General features: G+C 40.1%; 1 protein-coding gene across 1 annotated transcript in view; it reads left to right on the top strand.

The window, feature by feature from the left end:
- Nucleotides 1–20,003, top strand: part of MTUS2 (microtubule associated scaffold protein 2) — a 285,836-nt gene that overhangs the window by 112,461 nt on the left and 153,372 nt on the right. Inside the window, exon 5 of the mRNA XM_079298328.1 lies at nucleotides 16,220–18,828. Within this exon, the coding sequence (XP_079154454.1) occupies nucleotides 16,537–18,828 (2,292 nt within the window). The 5' untranslated portion in view covers nucleotides 16,220–16,536. The remainder of the gene's footprint in view (nucleotides 1–16,219; nucleotides 18,829–20,003) is intronic.

The raw sequence follows: 20,003 nt of genomic DNA, 5'->3' as shown, positions 1-20,003 counted from the left end.
CTAACAAGGGATCTTGTTAATAAATGTGGATATTTTGTTCCCAAAGTTCCTCTTAAGAAATTTCACTTTGTGTGAATTTATCTATCACTGGAAATTATTGTGGTGCTTGACTTGGGTACATTTTTACCTGGAGATCCTTAGTGAACCACTCGTTAAATTCCCTTCAATACACAGGATTTGAAAATTTGAACTTCATGTGGGTCTTGCCTTACCCAGGGCTTTCAGCTGCTTTGTTTATGTCAAGGCTGCTCACAAATGGCTTCTTCCACTGTCCTCACTGCACTATTTAAAGTAAGACCAAGAAAAAATTAGGTAATTTCCAAGTGTTCTTTGAGCACTCAGATGTTGAGCCATTCCCAAGTAGCAGTATATAAATATGTGAGTATAATAGCTTAAAATTTAAAATCTCTTGATGAAGTTATGATACAGGACTTCTGTTAGTGGCCTAATCTGGTGGTGTTTTTATTCTAACATGCAATTTGCCAAATGTGGTTTGGATTTATTTATATTTGATGAGGGATGAGGAAGGAGGAATGCAGGCTCACTTTAGCTTGTGGGATTTTTTGCATTCTCTAAACAATTGGCAATGACTGGTGGACATGTCTCTGAGTAACAGAGATAAGAGGTACAAACAATCATTTCTTAATTACTTGGATGATGAACCTTTGTTAAGATGCTCAGCTTCCAAATCCTGAACAGATTTTAGACTGGGAAGAAATTAGCAAAGACAAGAGAACTCATAATTTTTCATTGTGTCAGGGGGCATCATTGCTGGTCTGGACCATTGCCAGTGCAGGCAGCACATCATCCCTGCTGTGCATGGATCTCAGACCTTCTTATGCCTTCATCTTGCATGCCTGTGCCTCGTTTCTCAAGCACTGAAATCCTTTAATTTATCCACATTCTTGGTGTCAACACACAATGTCTTTGAATACCCAAGACTCAACTGTATGATCAAATGCTATGGTCTCTGTGATCTAATATTCCCTTCATCCTAAAAAATCAATTCACAGAATCAAAATCAATAATGCCCTAACACATGTAAGCTGTCAATTCTGAAATCTGTTTCTTGTTTTTGTGAGCCTTGTGTTTTAGTAGAAAATGTCCTTGCTAAATCATATCACTTTAAACAACATCCTAAAAATATAAGTATGTGCGGTAAGAGTGCACAAAAATTTTTATTGCATTTCAGCTGCTGCCAGTGCAGTTGTATGTCTTTGCTTTCATGACTATGATAGGAGCACAGACTTCATATCACATAGCAGAAATCAGATCAGAGGAACCATCTGACTCCTTATGCACTCACAACACTCGATTTTTTGCCTACTCCTGCAACATATGAAACTGGCTGGCATTTTTCAGTTAATAAGGAGGATAGGTATTGTAGAGATTTTGTTACCTCTCATTGATGCTTTGCACTTGCTTTCCCCAAGTATAAGATAAAAGGATTTTCTGCATGCTTGTAGTTTGAACAGAGCATAAAATGTCAAGACTATGGGAAAGCAAGGAGAGAAGATGAAAGTTGAAACATAATAGGTATACATGTATTACAGAGGAAGTAATTAAGGTCTTGGATAGGTTTTGCATGGATTTAAGACCTGCAGAAGTGTCCCCACAGCTTGTAACATCCTGTGTTTGCACTATGGCAATGCCTACTGCTGTCGTACAGCAAAGATTCTTTCTCTGCTTGTTTTTCAAAAAACCCTCCTGTCTTAAAAAAACCTCTTCTGTAAACAGTTTATTTTCATTCATTAAAAAAATCTACATCTAGGCTGAAATTTACCATCTGGTGTGTCATTCCTGAAAACGTATTTTAGTTATTTAAGCTTAACTTTATGTGCAAACAAGGGAAGAAAAGCTTTCACAGGGCTGTTCTCCACTTCTAAAATTACCTGGTGTATAGTGATTCAGATGCTAAAGTTCCTACACAAGCAGTCCCTTTTTTTTGAAGTGCAGCCTGTAGTTGGTGTAAGATGCAGCTTTTGAGTACAAAAGGGGGACAAAGGAATATGAGAATAGCAGCATAGCTAATGACTGTGCACACTCACTTCTGTCATGCTTTCCAAGATTTTTCAGTAGGATGTGAGCTGCATATATGTTGCTTGCATGGAGTGAATTATGGGGAAATGTCTCCACAACAGCTGTTCTATTATGTCTTATCAACTGTATATGTAGTTGTGTAATAGGCCACAAATTCCACCTTCTAATAAGTTGTTGAATATGAAATGAATATGTATTTGTAGGACAGATTTAATGTCTCTGCAGATCAGATAACGCTACAGAAAGTTTGCCAAATGATACTGGCATGTAATTTTTGGCAACAGCCTTCCTTCCTTGAAAGAATAAAAAACCCAAAACACTGAACACAGAGAAGCTATTTATAAATAGGTCTTATTTATGTTTCTTCAAGCCTAGCAATGGTACATTAGCTGATTGAGTCCTCTGTGAGATGGTTTAATATAATGTCACAACACTATTCAGACACTTTGCCAAATAAAAGAAGACTAACCACACAGTTATTAAACAGGCACTCTTGCAGTTTCTGTATTGTATTTACTGCCATCATTGTCAGTTAACCAGTGGAAACTTTCTTGAAAGTTAATTCTCTTTCAGAAGAGTGGAATACCCAAGAGGCACCCTGCTTCTTTAGTGTTACTCCTGGCAAGGGGATATTTTCATTCCCCCATTGTGCTTTTGGAGATTTATATACCCTTATTGCCTTGTGTAAGTTACTGTAAGTAAACAATGAGACTAAATGAACAAGCTCCATACATAATCCATTTTGTAGCATGAGGGCAATAGTTTCATGATGTTTATTTTTCAGTACTCTCTTTTAATCACTTTTTAATGGTTATAGAAATAGGCTTGGTCCTGCGCCATTTGAGGCAGTAAAACTGCCCCTAGTAAAGCTCATGGTGCAGGACTGAGTCACAGCAGGAGAAATGTTCATTTCACTTTAATTTTCCTTTTCTCATTTTCTTTCTATTCCCCTAATAGTGTTACTTTAGGAGTATTGTGTGTTAGACAGACCAGCTTAACTGCTATTTCTTTTTGAGATCCAACCCTCTAAACAATTACATCAGAACTATTAATGTGGTCATCTGACATAATGCATATTAGTCCAGTGAAGACAAACCAGGTGTGACTTAACAGCTTTCATCACTCTTTCTGTGTAAGCATTCCAAAAAGATTCTAGGGATCATGCCTACTATCTGTGCTTTGGCCACAGCCACAGCAGCTCTCAGAGATCCCATCCTGAGAAATACTTCCCCACAAAATTGGTATATGTTTGGATTTATATTGGTATATCTGCAAATCATCATTGACTCATCCACTTGTTAACTGTATAAAAGTATCCTGTAATATTGAACAAAAACACTTTAATTCGAGACTGACAATATTAAGGTCTCTTTATAGATCATGGCAAGAATGTGCCAGTATCCTAAAACATTTGATGTCAGGACATCCTGAGTGCAAAAGTGGGAGCTTCTGACACTAGATCCTTCTTATTTAATCTCCATTCCCTCCAAATGAATGTATGAACACATTACAAACTGACTGATTCATCACCCCATCACTTTTCTATGTCCAGAATCCTACAACTGTTTCTTGTACAAACTACCAAACCTCTTCCCCAGCCAGATGTTTGCAGACATTAATTATTTTTATTTGGAAGCTCTCGAAGAGGCAGCATAGAAGTGTGAACAGTCATCTTTCCTCATGCTGTACAGAAGTGAGAGTTATTGTACTCACAGAGCAAACACTGTGGCATGTCCATAATTTTACTGCTCTGAGTCATCCCTTTGACATCTGTAAGATGGCTTAAGATAATAAAGTTCAGTGTGTATGGAAGCATTTGCAGGACAGGAGTTTATAGTTCCCATAGCCATTATTTATCCCTGTTGCATATATTGGTTTCTTTTATTGCTTTTTCCCAAAGTTTCACAGATAAGTTACAGAATAAGATTGGGAGGGAGGTTACATTATCCATTCCTCTTCTTCAAGGCAAGATAATCTAGAATTTCTAAGATTTGTCTAAAATGTTCTTAAAAACATCTGAGAGTTCCATGTCTCCATATGAAATTTAAGTACAATGTTTGATGAACTACCTTACTGGCACACAGAGGTTAATTACGGGATACTGCTATCCTACTAAGCATTTATCTTGCACTTTTCTTGATGACCTGCAATTTCTTACTGAAACATTGACATGCTTAGATCTGTACGTGAGGTGCAGATCTCTGCAGTTTCAAGGAAAAGCAATCTTTAGTTTTCTCATTAGTGTAAAATTTCTACTTCTGAGGGTTGTATTGTGATCTGTCTAACATTCTAAACAACTTTCATGTATATTGAAAGTACTCAGAATGAATTCAAAGATACATTAGTTAGTCCATGTACATTCCTTCTGTAGTTGTTTGAGAGCACATAAGTAAATTGTTCTCTACTGTCATCCAGTGCTGTCTTCTTTTATAATTGTTTCCAAACATCTACAATATCTTTCTAGTTAAGGACACAATGAGTGAATATTACTGACTACTTGGCTACTGATGCACTGTGAATTATGATGTTGAAGGAAGCCAACAGTAGACTTCTTATTTAGAATTTTTTTCCTAGGTGCTGAAGTAACTAAGAAAAACAAAGTTGCGACTTCGGTTCACTGAGACTCCTTTACTTTGGGAAAATGAAAGGCACAGTCCCACAGACTTCCTGAAAGTACATGATGCTGTATTGGCATTGTAGGAAAGTTCTGTGTTTTGAAGGCCACTCCTGTAGCTCTAATGGTATCCATATAAGTGAAGGGGGTAAGGGCAGGTGGGATGACTGCCCTGCTCCATCTCAGATCTAAGCTTGACCATGTCCAGCTATGCATTCTTACAGTATTACTCATTAGTCACCATTACATATTTATTCAGATTAAGATACACATTTTACAAATGGCAAAGTTTGTTGCAGTACTATTTTTTTCTTCTTCTTACAGATTAAAGTAGTCTGCCTTATTTCTTCAGTTCTTTTTTATTTTCTGCCTATTTTCCAGATAGAAAAGACTTCTGTTTCAGTAACGTGTGTAATTACCCTTATAACGTCAAATTTGTTTCTCTAATAGAATGCAGGGTTTAATTGGATGAATAAGTTGCTGTTTCAGGTAGAATAAAAGAAATTTTAACATAATTTTGTTTGCTGCTTTTACCTTGAATAGAGTTAGTTTTCTTTACAGCAGCTAATATGGGACTATGTTTCAGATTTGTGCTGGAAACAGTGTTCATAATTCAGGAATGTTTTGTTTATTGCTGAGCAGCTATTGCACAGAGTCAAGGTCATTCTTCTCTCTCACACCATCATGCCAGCAAGTAGCCTAAAACTTTTACTTGCTCCACCAAGGTGGATTTGAGCAACTGAGTCTATTCTTGTCTGTATGTCACTGGGCGAATGAGTAATTTAACATAATGAAGGAAATAGGCACTATAATTTTCTGGCAGTAATAATTCACTGACAAATATGTCACAAATGTCAAACAGAGGGAATTTCTTCTCCTGTTTCTCTGACATTTCGGAGTGAAACAGGATCTCAGTGTACCACTCATATACCAGGCTCAGCAGAGAGGGTATTTAGAGTAAGGAGCCAGTTTTTTTCCCCACAGGAGTTAGCAGAATCCTGGGATGGCTAGCCACTGCTAAGTTCTTTTACAATGGATAACTTAGTGTTTAGATATGAAACTTGTGTTTTGACCTCCTGAGTTATTGAATGCAAATGCACTCACTAACAAAGTAGCACTGATTTACCTACACTAAGCAAATTCCTATAGGAGTCACATTCATTTTGTTTCCTTACTTTGTGTCATCTAACCATGGCCATACCATGAAATGCCTTGTCCAGGAGATATAGAGACAGCCAAAAATTCAATAGATTTGAAAATAAATATTGTGGCATGAAGAAGGGTTGTATTCTCCTGCTTGCTGAGAACTCGTGCCTGCCAGTTTTACCTGAACTACTGTAACTCACTGGTAGGTACCCTCTGCTACATCCTTGGTGGCTCCAACATTATTGCTTCTTCTAACCCCAAACTGGGGCTTTTATCTGCAAAGTAGCTTTACACTACAGGCGACTCTTCTCCAGTCCTGAAGTGCTGAGCAAATAATGACTGCTACATTTTCTAGGTACTCTTTTTGGGCAAAGTTCACTTTATTGCAGATAAAAATAATAATTTCAGGCTGCACTGTGTTCAGAGGTATTTCCAGCAGCGTGTCCTTGCCAAAGGAATTTCTCTCTCTTTGAATTTGCTGCTGTAAGAATCATGGAAAAAATTGATTTCAAAAAAGGACTTATGTCTGGCTTCACCTACTCGAAGCTGTGCACACAACTGGACTGTTTTTAGGTCAGGATGCTCAGACCCCTTTTGAGTCCTCCAAGAAGGAAAACTGAATAATTCCTCTGGGTGACCTGTACCAGTGCCTCACCTCTGTCATTATAACATTTTTTTTTCCTCTTGCATTCCTTACATTCCTTTTATGTTCCTTATTGCAGCTTGATTTTCTTTTTACTTCTTTTTCTTTGGCTGAACACCTAGGAGGTGAGTCTGGCTCTGTCTTCTCTGTTATTCCCCTTTCTAGGTAGTTGAGAAGAAGCTGTTAGGTCACTCCCAGTCTCCAGTCTTTCAGGCTAACACAACCATGACCCCTTGGCCCTATATTCATCCTTTTTATGCCCCAAATCTGTAACCCTCTTGGTAGCCCTCCCCTGGATCCTCTTCATTCTCAGCAGCCTGAGGCCCCACAGCTGGACACGCTGCACCAGATGCCTCAAGCAGAGGGAAGGGCCACTTCCTTGACCTGCTGGCCACTCTGGCTAAAGCAGGCCAGTACCTGGGTAACCTTTGCTGCTCCAAGGACACCCTGCTGACTCCTGTTCAGCTTGTCCTCCACCAGGACTCATCCCCCAACCAGCTCCACCAGCAAAGCTGGAAAGTCTTGAGCAGTTCCTTGGGAGACCACATCCTTCTTCCTTCAGTGTGTAGATGTAGTCAAACTGGAGGAAGAAGGAAGGGAATTTGCAGGTACTTCCTTTACAGCACACCTTTCTTTTTCTTTTTTAATTTTTTTTTCCCCCCCTGATTTCTGTGTTTTGCCTTGAAAGCCCAGCTCTTTGGCACATGCTTCAAAGCCTGAACCTCTTCCAACTGGAGAAGGGAGGAGGGAAAACAATTGCATGGTTGGGGTAAGTGGAGAGTGGGACTACTGCAAGTTGAAACACTGAACTCAAAACATCCCTTTCACTTTGGGCTGAGGAGGTGGGAGCTGGTTTTCAGCTGATCTGTATCTGATAGATACAGGAGGTGCCTGGGGCACAGCTGCTAATTAATGGCATTTTAAAAATAAACATGAGCAGAAAGCTGTTAAATCCTGCTATTTTATTGTATATAAATTTGATGTTGAAAAATAGGATAGGGAAAACAATCCCTAAGTTCCCAAGTCTTTCTGATTTTATTTACACATGTAAGGAATGCATTGTGATTGAGTGCTGTAGCTGAATCAAATTTCTGTTAATTTATGAAAAGGGGTGGCCTTTTGACAGACAGTCTTTTGACAATTTGTTCTAAGTACTTTTGAGCAACATACACAACATTTTTTAAATGGAACAAATTTAATTGTTTACAGAGCAGTGTTGCTGTGGACTGCTTGTAGTACATGCACTTTCAGGATCAACAGCAGCAGGCGGGTAATGCAGTACTTGGGCTTCACCTGTCTGAATATTAAGATTTTGCATTCTGCTCTTAGGTGATCACTCCCTTTCCAGTTCTCCCTTGCTGAGCCTCCACAGACATCGTGGCATCTGAAATTCCAACTTCTCAGTCAGGGTGGCCCGAGTAGAATATTTGTATATATTCCTCCTACCTTACTAATAATTGGAATTACACCTGGAAACCTACTTCATGTACTTCACTGAGCCTGGTAGGAAAGTAAAAGTGAGAATAAAACCACACTGAGATTTATTCCCTTCAGTTGGTTGTAGTAACTGTTGTAATCAGGCTCCTCTAGTCCAGAGCCCAGTCTGGATTTTAACACAGTTTTCATCCTGACACTGATTTTTAAAACAAATTAACAGTGCTTTTTTCTCCCTTAGGTCTGTAGTCACAAGTCACAATTTGTTCTACATTTTGGAAATGTGTATTTCCAAATCTCCAATGTTTGGTCTATATTTTGGAAATATAGTGGCATTCTGGAAATAAAGATCAAATTATGGAAGATGCTTTTTACTGAGATTAAAGCAAATGAGCAGAATTTCTGATAATGCTTCACATTTGTTTCAGTTTTTACTGATGGATTGCAGTAATGTTTAGAAAGTTTGACTGCAGTAGCATTTCTGAAATTTGTCAGCATTATAGAACTGGTCATAGTTCAAACTGCAATCTGCAAACCTAGCAATCTAAAATTAGGGTTCTAAATTCGTATTTAGGTATATAGTTAAGAACTGACACATTTACCTGCCATTGAATTCAGTAGAATTCAAAAAATGATGTGGAAAGACAGTTTACCCTTGGCTACACTTGAAGTTAAACTGAGTTCAGTACCAGCTATAACTGCTTTATCAGCAGTGGGTAAATTTGCTGGAGTAGACAAAGCTTCTGAGTTTCTGGGGTTTTTGCTCAATAGGAAGCAAATTTATGAACTTTTTTTCATGTTTGAGTGTTACAACTAAATCTATTTATTTCTGTCTCCCAGATGTTTTTTTGGAAGCCAGGAAAGATTTAGCAGTCTTAGCAAAAAAAACAATGATCATTTTGGAAACATTTCACAATCCCCTTCCCACATCAAGATTTTGTGCTGCTCAGAAATAAATTAAGCAGTGTTTTGGGGCCCCACGCATCCACCGTCCAGCTGTTGCAGATTTTATGATGAGCTGCAATTCATGTTTTTGGATAGAGAGGGACATAGTAATTTTCTGGCTGGGCTCTGTGAGTGAAGGCAGCAGAAAGGATGGGCAGAATCCCTCCCTTCTGAAAGAGAGCAGTGGGAGCTGGTGGTGCCTCTGTCCCCTTCACTGCACTCTCCTGTTGACATCAGTGGCACTGTGCCCAGGAGTGCTCAGTGCTGCAGCAGGGCACTTGTGTATCCCTGCTGGCATCTGGGCAAACAAAGGCGGGCAGAGGGCTGTCCCCATGCCTCATGTTTGGGTCTGACCCCTGGGTTATGTCTCAGTGTGAGCAGATGGGCTGAGCTGTGGCAGCACAGACTTGATTTGATATGTAATTTTTGTTCCATTTGTTTGCACTTGTTTGAGAGGAATCAATTTTTGCCTTGACTATAGTTTTTCTTCAAGAAAATTTCTTTACTGCTTTCTTTCTTGCCATTTTCATTTGCTCTATGGTGCCTTAGGGTGATAAGTGATAATTTTTTCTCCTTTGGGCTTTTGATTCAAGCTTTTCTTGTACTGCCTGTGTTTTGCTCATGGCTGTGGCAGCAAAGATATACATGGCTTGAGCTGAGGTCTTGCCTTGCTCAATTTACCAGCTTGTACTACTTAAAAAGTCAGGATGCCCTTATTTGATGATGTCTTCATAGTGGCTTTCCCTTTCTGCTGTTTGTTTTTTTTTTTTAAGTTCTCAAATTGAACAGCATTTTGCCCCAGAAAGTATGAGATATTCCTATACCTTTAGCCAGGTGTGCTTATCTGGAATTAAAATAAAATCAGACATTTTCTCAGAGGTTAGTTGCTGTGATCATCAATCAGCCTCCTGATTCCAATTGCTAAGACAGAGGTTTCTTCCTTTTAGGGGATAACTAATTAATAGGATTGTTTATATCAGCTTATGTTATCTTATGCACCAGTGAATATTTGAAAGCAGGTAGAAATATAAAAAACAAAAGAAGTCTTGAAAAACAACTATTCAGGCTTATGCCTGGTGGAGACTTGATTGATGCTAATAATGAAAATAATTTGTCAGTTTTGATAATGAGAATCTTTAATCCCAAATCTTGTACTCCTTTGAAATAGCAGTCAGCAGGATACTTTCCATATAATGTACTGTGGGAATTCAGCCTCACAGGTAACAAATGATTAGAGTATTATATTACAAAATGCAGTTTTGACAAAATTTCCCCCACCAAACTCATATGAAGTTTCTTATGAAAAGAAAATTATATACATTTTTTGGGAAGGTTTTTGATGAGTTTGCATAGAAGACATACTGATTCCCACAGCATAACTGGAGGTAAATTACAAAGCTGTACAAAAATTTCTGCTCTTGCATTGCCATTGCCACTGCCATGGCAGGAAAAATTATGGGTCTGTTCCCCAAGGAGAAAATGCAGATTTCTTTAGCCAAGAGCACGTGGTCGTGGCTGTTTCCCATGCTCAGTAGGGCCTGTGAGATAAAACACTCCAGTGCATTCCCTTTGCTCCATCCACTGTGTTGGTGTCCTCCAGTTGCCATACACAGGCAATTAAGGATGCTTATAAATGTTTCTAACATGGACCATCTCTTTCAGGCTTTTTTTCTGTTTATTCAGAAAGGAAAGTTGCACTTGCAAGCCAGTTACACATCATGATACTGCCAGCTGCTGCAGTGATTTCCAGGGCTGGGGTCTCATGCTGGCAGCCCATTTTTCAGTCCTGTTGTTTCAGGTGCTGCCACCTCCCCTCCTTTGGGAAGGTAAGGGGACAACCTTGCTTTAGCAGCTTTATCTTTGGCTGTGCTTTCAGGAGTGTTGCATGTGGTGGTGATTTCCAGCAAACTGGAAGTGGTGCTGCTTCCATGGGATCTCTCAGGTGTGCTGTATAAGGCAGTTGTATTACTGAAGGCTTGAACCAAAAATGTCTCTGGAAATACTGTGAAGAGAGCCAAAAAGAAATGGCTCATCCTAAGTCTAGTGAAAACAAGAACAGGAGTTATCCACTGGGCTTGTTATCACCCTGTTACTTAGGAAAAAAAAAAAACCTAATTTGTGTAGGGGAAGCAACTTTCCTGCATCACCTGATTTGCCATTTGGAAACTTTGGCAAGATGAAGAAAATTTGATCTTGAACTATTACTTGGAACTGAAAATGAAAAGTTTTTATTTAGAAAATTTTGAAGCTAAATATGGCAAAAGTTTAAAGTCTCTTTTGTTCATAATAATTTTTAGAAAATTGATTTGGGAGACCAGATTAAATTTATTAATGATTTGGATAAAATGAAATCTGTTTTATTATTGAATAAAAATTGAAGTATGAGGTATAAAGAAAAAATTGCCTTGGCCTATGAAACTCTAAGCTGTTCTATCTTCAGTTTTTATAAATATACTTACAAAGGTATAAAATATATTATTATCATGTGAACAGTGAAATCATTAAAATTTATTGACTATAGAGACATTAAACACACTAAACCACTGAAATTCTGGAAATGCTACAGAGCCACACTCTACAAAAAGTTTTAATATCTTCAAATAATTTCAGTTTTACTTTTGAATCAGAACTGCCTTCCTGCCATTCTCCAGTGTGTAAAAATTTAACATTTGCTCCATCATCTCTTCTCTGCCTATGTTCTAATTGCTTGTCAGGCCGAAAGTTGTCTCTCTGAAGTACTGTCCTCTTCATGACAGACAGCAACATTTCCACAGGATCTGCCAAAGATGAGATTATGCTGTAATTTCCTCAAACAGCTGTGTCTGCTTCATTATGAATAGAAGCTGTCGGGGACTGTATCCAAATCTTAGTTCTCACCCTTCCAAATCACATTAACAAAATTATCACACGCCTGGGTGAGCACTTCTCCACCACTTTTAATTAATTCCAATTGAATGTTACCCACTCCAAAAGGTTTGTTGGTTTTTGTTATTTTTTTTAATATCCTAGTATCAGCTTTCATCTTCTATCACCATTAGAAATAGTTCTCCATGAAGATTTGGGCTTCCCAAGGAGAGTTCCCACCTCCTTTCCATCCAGCACTGTGTTTGTTTCATCTGTGGCTCAGCTCTTGGCAGTGTGCAGAGCTGCCACTGGATGTGCTGGCATCTCATTTCCCAGAGAATGCCTCAGCAAGGCTCTGCCAGATTTGCCAGTTCTCCCCAGTGGCATTTCGTGGGACAACTGTGCTTATCAGGAGGCTTTTGCTCATGCCAGTTTTCTGTAGTAACTGTGAAAACCACATCTGTTTCCCACTTCATACAAATATATCCCACATCTGCTTTCATCCCTGTATCACTGCACTGGTCAGACAACAGCAGTGCCTTTCTCTTGGGCCAGGTCTTTTTCTGCAGGAGTTTATCTGTGGTGTTGTAATGCTTCCAAGACTCTCAGCCTCAGGATGTGTGCAGGGGGCAGCAGAGCTGAGTTTGTGCTCAGCCCTTGTCCAGGATTCTCCAGGAGTTTAAGAACTTGGAGCTCTTCATCAGGATAGCCTCTGAGGGAAATGGCTGGAGATTTCTCACTTTGTGCTTTGAACCAAGCTGTGATCAAGCTGCCTCCTGTGAGGACAGACCCCATCAGACCTCCTGACTCCTCTCTGGGTCACAACCAAGTCGGCTGTATCACAGAATCATAGAGTGGTTTGTGTTGAACAGTACCTTGAAGATTTTCTAGTTCCAACCCCCTGCCATGGGTTGGAACTCTTTTCACTAAATTGGGTTGTTTGAAACCCTGTCCAACCTGGCCTTGCACACTCCCAAGGATGAAGCATCCACAACTTCTCTGGGCAACCTATTCCAGTGCCTTACCACCCTCACAATAAAGAATTTCTTCCTAATATATGTTCTAAATCTCTCTTCTTTTAGTTCAAAACTGTTTCTTCTTTCCCTGTGAATAGCTGCTCATGTCAAAAATAATTCTCCCCCTTTTTATAAGCTCCGTTTAAGAACAGAAAGGCTGCAATGAAGTCTACCTGGAACCCTTTCTTCTCCCAGTGAACAGCCTGCCTGTGTAATCCTATTTCTTGGGCAGCATGACCCACTACCCTGTTGGGTTGAGAGCATTTACCTTGCAGGAGTGGGCAGCTGATGGGGGATGCTGGCCCATGGCTGACCTTTCTCAGCCTACTGGCTCAGCCCCAGCAATGTACAAACCCATTGTTTTTTGTTGTTTGGGGGTGTTCTGCTTTGTTTTGCTTTGCTTTGCTTTGTTTTGTTTTGTTTTGTTTTATGGTAGTAGCAAGAGGCACCAGTTCAGTGGCAGATGGTTAATGAAGTGTTCAGGTGCTTCTCATACACACTGTACTGGAAGAGCAACCAGCCTAAGCCATGTGAAGTGTTTCCAGAACACCCAGATGTTTTTAGTGTATCTTGCCGTAAATATTCTGGATATAGCCTCTCAATACTGGGATGGGTAAGCAGTTGTAACAGCCTGCATTAGGAAATGTTTATACAGGAAGCAGAATTCTCAACATATTTCAGGTTTTATTTCTTTATTTGCATTTTTATTTGCCTACCTATTTTGATAATTTCTCTGTATATCTCATAATTATGACCCTTCTATTTTTGTGGCAGATTGAAAACAGAATAAACAACCAGTAGTGTGGAATTCTTCACCATTTTTCTTTTTTCCATTCCTATTGAGGATAACAATATTTCTGCACTACTTGTTTAACCAAAAAAAAGCACCCCTGTTACTATTCAAAAGCAGGCTGCTGCTGTCTTTTTCCAGCCAGTTTTATTTTATAAACTTGAGCTCTGCTGATGCAGTCCCTGCTTCATGTCCTGGGGCAAAAATCATCCAGCTCAGATTCTCCATCTTCCTGATGTCTCCAGAGGTTAGGGTGAGACCTGCTGGCCAAATGTAACTTGGAGTGTGGTGGAGGAACTGCAATATCAGATGGGAAGAAACTCTTGTAGGCTTCTTTCCTAGATCATCCTTAAATGAGCTCAGGTTTAAAACAGACTCTCATAAGAGATAGACATCTTAGAAGGAACCTGATACTGCTGGAGTTAAACAGAAGTATTTAATTGTGTTTCTGGCTCCTTGAACTTTTCTTCTCCCTGTGGGATTCATAGCTAAACATAGTCTGGTGGATATAATTTTGTTCTACTGTCTAGCACGTTCTTATCACTTTGTAAAGGTTTTTTAGGTTGTTTTGTTTTTTGGGTGGTTTTTTGGTTTTTTTCCCCCACAAATACAGCTACTGCCAAGATGCTGTGACATGCAGAGCTATGACTTCATTTCCTACTCCCAGTGATTCATAGGGGATATTTTTACATTATACAGTATCAAGAAAATTTTGTCCATATAAATCCTTACATACACCAAGTTCAGTCTTTAGGATTGCAGGCATGTTTCTTGTCCAGAGTCCCTAGTGATATTCTGCTAAGTGATGTAGTGTTGTCTTTGTTGGGCTTAAGACTCCTCTTAGTCCCTTCTCCTGTGCTGAGGAGGGCATCTGAAGAGTTAGGAGGTTCATATCCCTCTCATCTCAGAGCATTCCTGCACAGCAGGGAGTGACTTCAGACGTGTGTATGTCAGCCAACATCAGTCAAGAGAGGTGAGTAATAAAAACTAGGGGAAGAGCCAGCAGAACCCAGACACAGCTGAGTCTTTTCATCTCACTGACTCCGAAGAGAATGGTGAAGTTGAGCTTGGACAGTGCCATTGAAAATAAACTATCTTGTAGAAAATACAAGCCAAAACTTCTTAAATAGCAGCTATTTACAGAAGAATGATCAAATCTAAGGTCCCAAATGTAACACAAAACCACAAACCTTACTTCCAAATAGGCCTGTAACAATATATAAATGTTCAATACATTGACCAAACCAAGCTTCAAAGTTTGTATTGCTTAACAGGAAAACATTTCTAGATTAATTTAGTAGGAGTCCCGTGTGTTCTGTAGCAGAATGGAAACTTGTATTATTTATAATCAGAGAACCATTATTCTGTGTAATTATTGCAATGTTAGTCATAAAACACGTTACAAAGTTAAGCAGGCAATATTCTGCAAAAAGGAAAGTATCTTTGGTAATTGTATGGATGTTAAGTGTAAGAATATAGCGAGTTCTTCAAGTCTTTGACATCCCTATCTGAGACTGGATGTCACAAAAAGAGATGAAATTGAAATGTCAAGTGCACAGACTCCATCATTGTCAGCTTTAAGAGGTTAGTCTCAACTGGCAGCATACTGAGGTTGAACAGTGCCCGGTGTTTGAGAGGGGTCAGGTCTTTTCTGACCTTCATGTTAATAAATTTGTACTAGAACATTAAGCCCAAGTTTTTGGTCTGGTTTATGAAGCAAACCGGCACAGCCCCCTATACACACTGTGTGTGAAGATGCTTTCAGTGAACACAGGGACCAAGACTGGCACCCAGACACTGTAGGAAGAGAACTGGACTTATTCAGCACTCCTAATTAGTGCCCCTAGCTAGAAACCCAGCTCAACTGGGAGTATCACAAGTGCTTTGAATTCCAGTTTCTGAGAATTGTGGAGCTTGTTCCAATTTCCTGTGTCCATGTTTCCTTATGATGAAGGGTATGAACATACAGGGTACAAGAGACAGAGAGTGAATTCAGGCATGGAATAGACAGAAATCTCACCTTCATCTTGTTGGAGGTGATAGAGGACAAAATCTGGGCTCCTGAAGCCACATGTGTGAGGAAGCCAAAAGGAGATGCACTGTATTGGGATTGGTGTATAGTCTTCTATATTTAAAAATATACACATTCATCTGTCTCAGAAAAAATACATTTTTCCTTGCAGCCAAATCTCTTACTTTCTGGGAATCTATTGATCTGGCTAAGAAATGGTCAAGGGGTTGGGGGTGTCAGCACAAGAATGTCAGTGATTTCTACATGGCAAGGAGAGAAACCCACAAACAACTTTTATGGACTTGGAATTCAATTATTTATAGCTAATCTATACAGTGATGCTTTAGTAGCTACTCTTGGTGTAATAATTGTTGAAGAAATATGCAAATGTTTAGACCCTTAAGACTGGATCCCACCCTCACCTGGCTATTTTTGCCTATTTCCACTTGTAAACCTATGTGTCTTAAAAACAGTAACAACCACTCTTCTAACCAGGACAATTTTTGCTGATACCTTATCAAGTCAGAGATCTTTGCTACACTAAGAACCTTTGCTGGGAGCAAAGCTGTGATTGAAACAGCATTTAAAGTGTTTGAAAACATTCTGTGCTGGGGTTATACCTGGGAGTGCTGTTGATTCTAACTTTGATTTAGTTAGCATGGTTCCTGACATCAATGTAATGTTGTCTGTTTGGATTTTTTGTTTTATTTGTGCTTGGGTTTTTTTTCCCCCTTAGGTTGGCTGGATTAACTGGCTCTCATTCAGAGGGAACTTGGCAGATCTATTTTGCTTTTGTTGAACCTCTCTACAGCACGTCATAAAGATTTCCTAGGTCCAGAGGCTGCAGAAGAGACAACTGAGCAGCAGAAAAATGTGATTCTGAGAAGAGACTTCAAGCCTTCTGATGATGAATTTTCTACTGATCAGTTCTAATTTAAATGTATAACTGAAGCATGCATAAAAGTTAACCTGATAGGGAAAAACACCTTCTCATTAATTAGCACTGCCAAAAAAAAAAAAAAAAAAAAAGAAGCAGTCACCTGAAGCTTCAAAATGAGTGCTCCACTAATTCCAAACAAGTCATGTTATTCCCAGCTTCAGGACAACCGCAGTGAAATAAGAAACAATAATGAAAGCATTGTGAATGTTGGGGATACCAATGCCAACCAAATTGTAACAAAAGTTAGAGCCACTGACGGGGATGTTAAGAAACATGATTTGACAGATGAGAGTGGGAATACATACTGTGGAGGAACAGAGAAAGTGACTCATCTGCCTACAGAGCAGAATAAACTTCTGACCTTCAAAGACTCTCGAACCTGTCACAGCAGTGCACAGGAAAGCAAGCTGCCCTCCACCACAAGCAGGGAAATGGGGAAAGACTGTAGGACCAGCGAAGCTAAGGATATATCGAGGCACATCAGGATTAGCCGAGGACAAAGTCTGTCCAACTTAAAGAGTAGCACAAATGATGCCAGCTTGGAGGTTGTCTCCAAAGGTGATATTGACTTCAGCCAGAACTTTCCTAAGGGAAAAATGTCCAGGACTGTGGAGGTGGAGAGAATAAAAAGGCTTTCCTTGGGAAGACCGAGTAAATTTTCTCCTCAGCCTGAAACATTTGCGAAAGACGGCGTTGGCCGCGTGTCGTGTAAGCGTCTGCTTTCTGCATCACTGGACTCCATCGACAGGTCTCACCACTTGGCAGGAAGTACAGAGAAAGCCCAAAAAACATCCACGGATCATTTTCTTGGGATGGTGTTTCGTCCGCTTGACAATACCTCAGAGGAAAATACTGTATTTTATTCCAAACCACCTACCTCAGGGAACAAGAAAACAAGTAAACCAGAAAATGTACCAAATGTTAGCATTGAAAGCACACTGCATACTTCTCATTCTCAGCATTCAACTGTTAAGCTCAATGAGGTTGCTAGTAAATCAGAAGCACAATTAGGTCAGGGTGATAAAAGTAAAAAACTGGAGATTCGGACTGCACCATCTCTACAATATAAAAATACATGTCCACAAAAGATAGAGAGAATTATGCTGGTAGAGTTCCTAGGGTGTCCAAGAGCTGAAAATTCAGCAGTGCAGGAACAGAAAAGTTCTGGGTCTGACACGTCAAAATCTCAAGTATCCCATTTTCAAGAAACTTGTAATAGAGTAGAGGAACCATTGTCAAACCAGATAGTAACTCATCCTGATGATAAATTACAAAATGATAATGCCACCATCAGTGGGGAAGGGAGAGGAAGCAGTGACAGTGACAGCAGGGCAATCAGCCATGCTGGTGAGGAATATTTTACTGATGAGGAAATGGAAACAGTATTTCCCCTCACTTGCAGTAGTAAATCCAGCATCAAAGTGACATCAAGAAAAAACAAAAATTTGCATGAAGTTGACAGAGCTTGTGCTGAAACAGTTGGTGAACAGATATCTCCTTTACATTATATTAATCCACCTGACAGCAAACCCTTGAAAGTTAGTGAGAATAAACTGATGCTAGTCAAAGAAAGCACTGAGGATGCTGTTGTGCCTGCTTCTGATCCCTCAGATCATCACGGAGCACGCAGTGCAGAGACAGTGTCAAACCAGCAACCTGACACTCATAGCAGCGATGGGGAAACCTCAAATGTTGCAATTTCAAGTAAAGAAACAGCTAATGTACAGAAACATCCTCCAGAGGAAGCACCAGTGAGCTGTAACATTCCAACAAAAGCTGATATCTTTTTATGTGTCCCAACTCCTGCGAGCCCGGTGCCAACGCCGGATGTTAATGGTCAGCCCACGCTACCAAACGTTAATTTGAAGGAACTTTATGCACTTCATGATGACAAATCGTCACCCTCCTCAGTCCTACCTCCCACTGACAGCACACAGTTGTTAAACACATCCCCTAAAGTGCCTCTCAAGGCTGCTTGCAGCAGCGCCATCCCAAAACCCATCCTGATCCACCCCAAGGGCTCCCTGACAGATAAGGCTGGTGCGGACAGCGACGGCAGCGAAAAGCTGGAAGAAGGCGCTGAGATGAAGCCTGCCATCCCCCGGCCCAAGCCTGTGAGACCCAAAATCATCACGTACATCCGGAGGAGCCCCCGGTCGATGGAGCAGCTGGAGCCTCTGTTCGCGCCGGCGGGGCTGCCCTTCGATGGCGCCGCCTGCAGCGTGCCCATCCCCGCCGAGCAGAAGGCGCCCGGCGCAGGGGACACAAAACCTGCCAGCATCCTCTATGACAAATTCAAACCCGACCTCCAGAAGCCAAGACTCTTCGGTTCTGGACTAGTAGTGTCAGGAATTAGGCCCCCAGGTCATCACTTCGGTCCGATGAGCGAGAAGTTTCTGCAGGAGGTAAGTTGCTGCAGCTTAGACAGCTGCTTTTGTGTGATCGTTTACTGATTTATTGCTGCCAGATGTTAATTCTCAAACCTCAAATAAGAAGTGAATCCTAAAACAATGTGTGATCATTAGGAACAAACTTACCTAACTGTTTCTGGCACTGACCCTGTTGTGATAGCTTATCTGTTAATGGAAGCTGTCACTATGCTCTTCCAGTATTTTCCAGAAAATTGGTCACCTGCTAGTATTATAAATAGGGATGTTTAGAAAGAAAAAGACATGCTGAATTGATTTTTTTTCTTTTTAAATGGGAAATGATTGTAATTTACCCATACAGACTTTTCCTTCCTAATGGGAAAGTTGGCAGGCTTTTGTAGAGAGAGTGCTAGAGGTCTAAACTAATTCCATTCTGTTTAGGGACTATCAGAGCTCTTTTTGGATTATACATATAATACAAAAGAAGATTTACTTTTGACTAATTTTAATGCTGTTTCTTACACTGACCTGCACCTCTAAAAAGATTTCTTCTTTTCCCCGGAAAGCCAAAATGTGATGGAAGTTCCTCTAGACACCACTGGCTCCAGATATCTCACTTTGTTTCTGACTTGCTATACTGGGCAGGAGCCTTAGGTTCCTGAAATCCCCACTGGGAGGTGAGCACAGTGGAGGAAGGATGAACTGGCTTGGTAGGTGGAGAAAGGACAGGGAAGAGCAAGCTGTGTCTGTCATGTGCTTTTGCACCCACTGCTTGGGACCTGTGGTAGTTCAACAACTAAGCTTTTCATATAAACACTGAAAATAGCAGAGTGATTTTATTTGAGTGAGTCTTTAAAACTAAGGGTATGTTTTTTGGCTTTGTGTCTTGTGGTGTTATTAAGGCTATTTTAGTTCCTACCTCATTCTACATATGGTATAGACCCAAGGAAAAACACTGAAATAAAAAATTTAGTGACACTGTTGGCAGTCAAAACCTGGCAAATACCAAAATTAAGATACTGTGCGTGAGTGTAGATTTCCCCTTATGGCATATTAACCAGAAACCTATTGGAACAAGCAAAGATTATAGTTATTTCGCATCACAAACACAGAAAGAACATTGCTTGCTGTTCTTTTCCCTTCAACTTCAGTTTTCAGCTCTGTCCCTTATTTTTTATGTCCAAGGAATGAATTACTAAAGTCTTTGTGAG

Source organism: Erithacus rubecula, assembly GCF_903797595.1.
Source record: "Erithacus rubecula genome assembly, chromosome: 1".
NCBI classification, from domain to species: Eukaryota; Metazoa; Chordata; class Aves; order Passeriformes; family Muscicapidae; genus Erithacus; species Erithacus rubecula.
The sequence above is the reverse complement of the archived record's forward strand: the minus strand, read 5'-3'. Positions and strand labels throughout refer to the sequence as shown.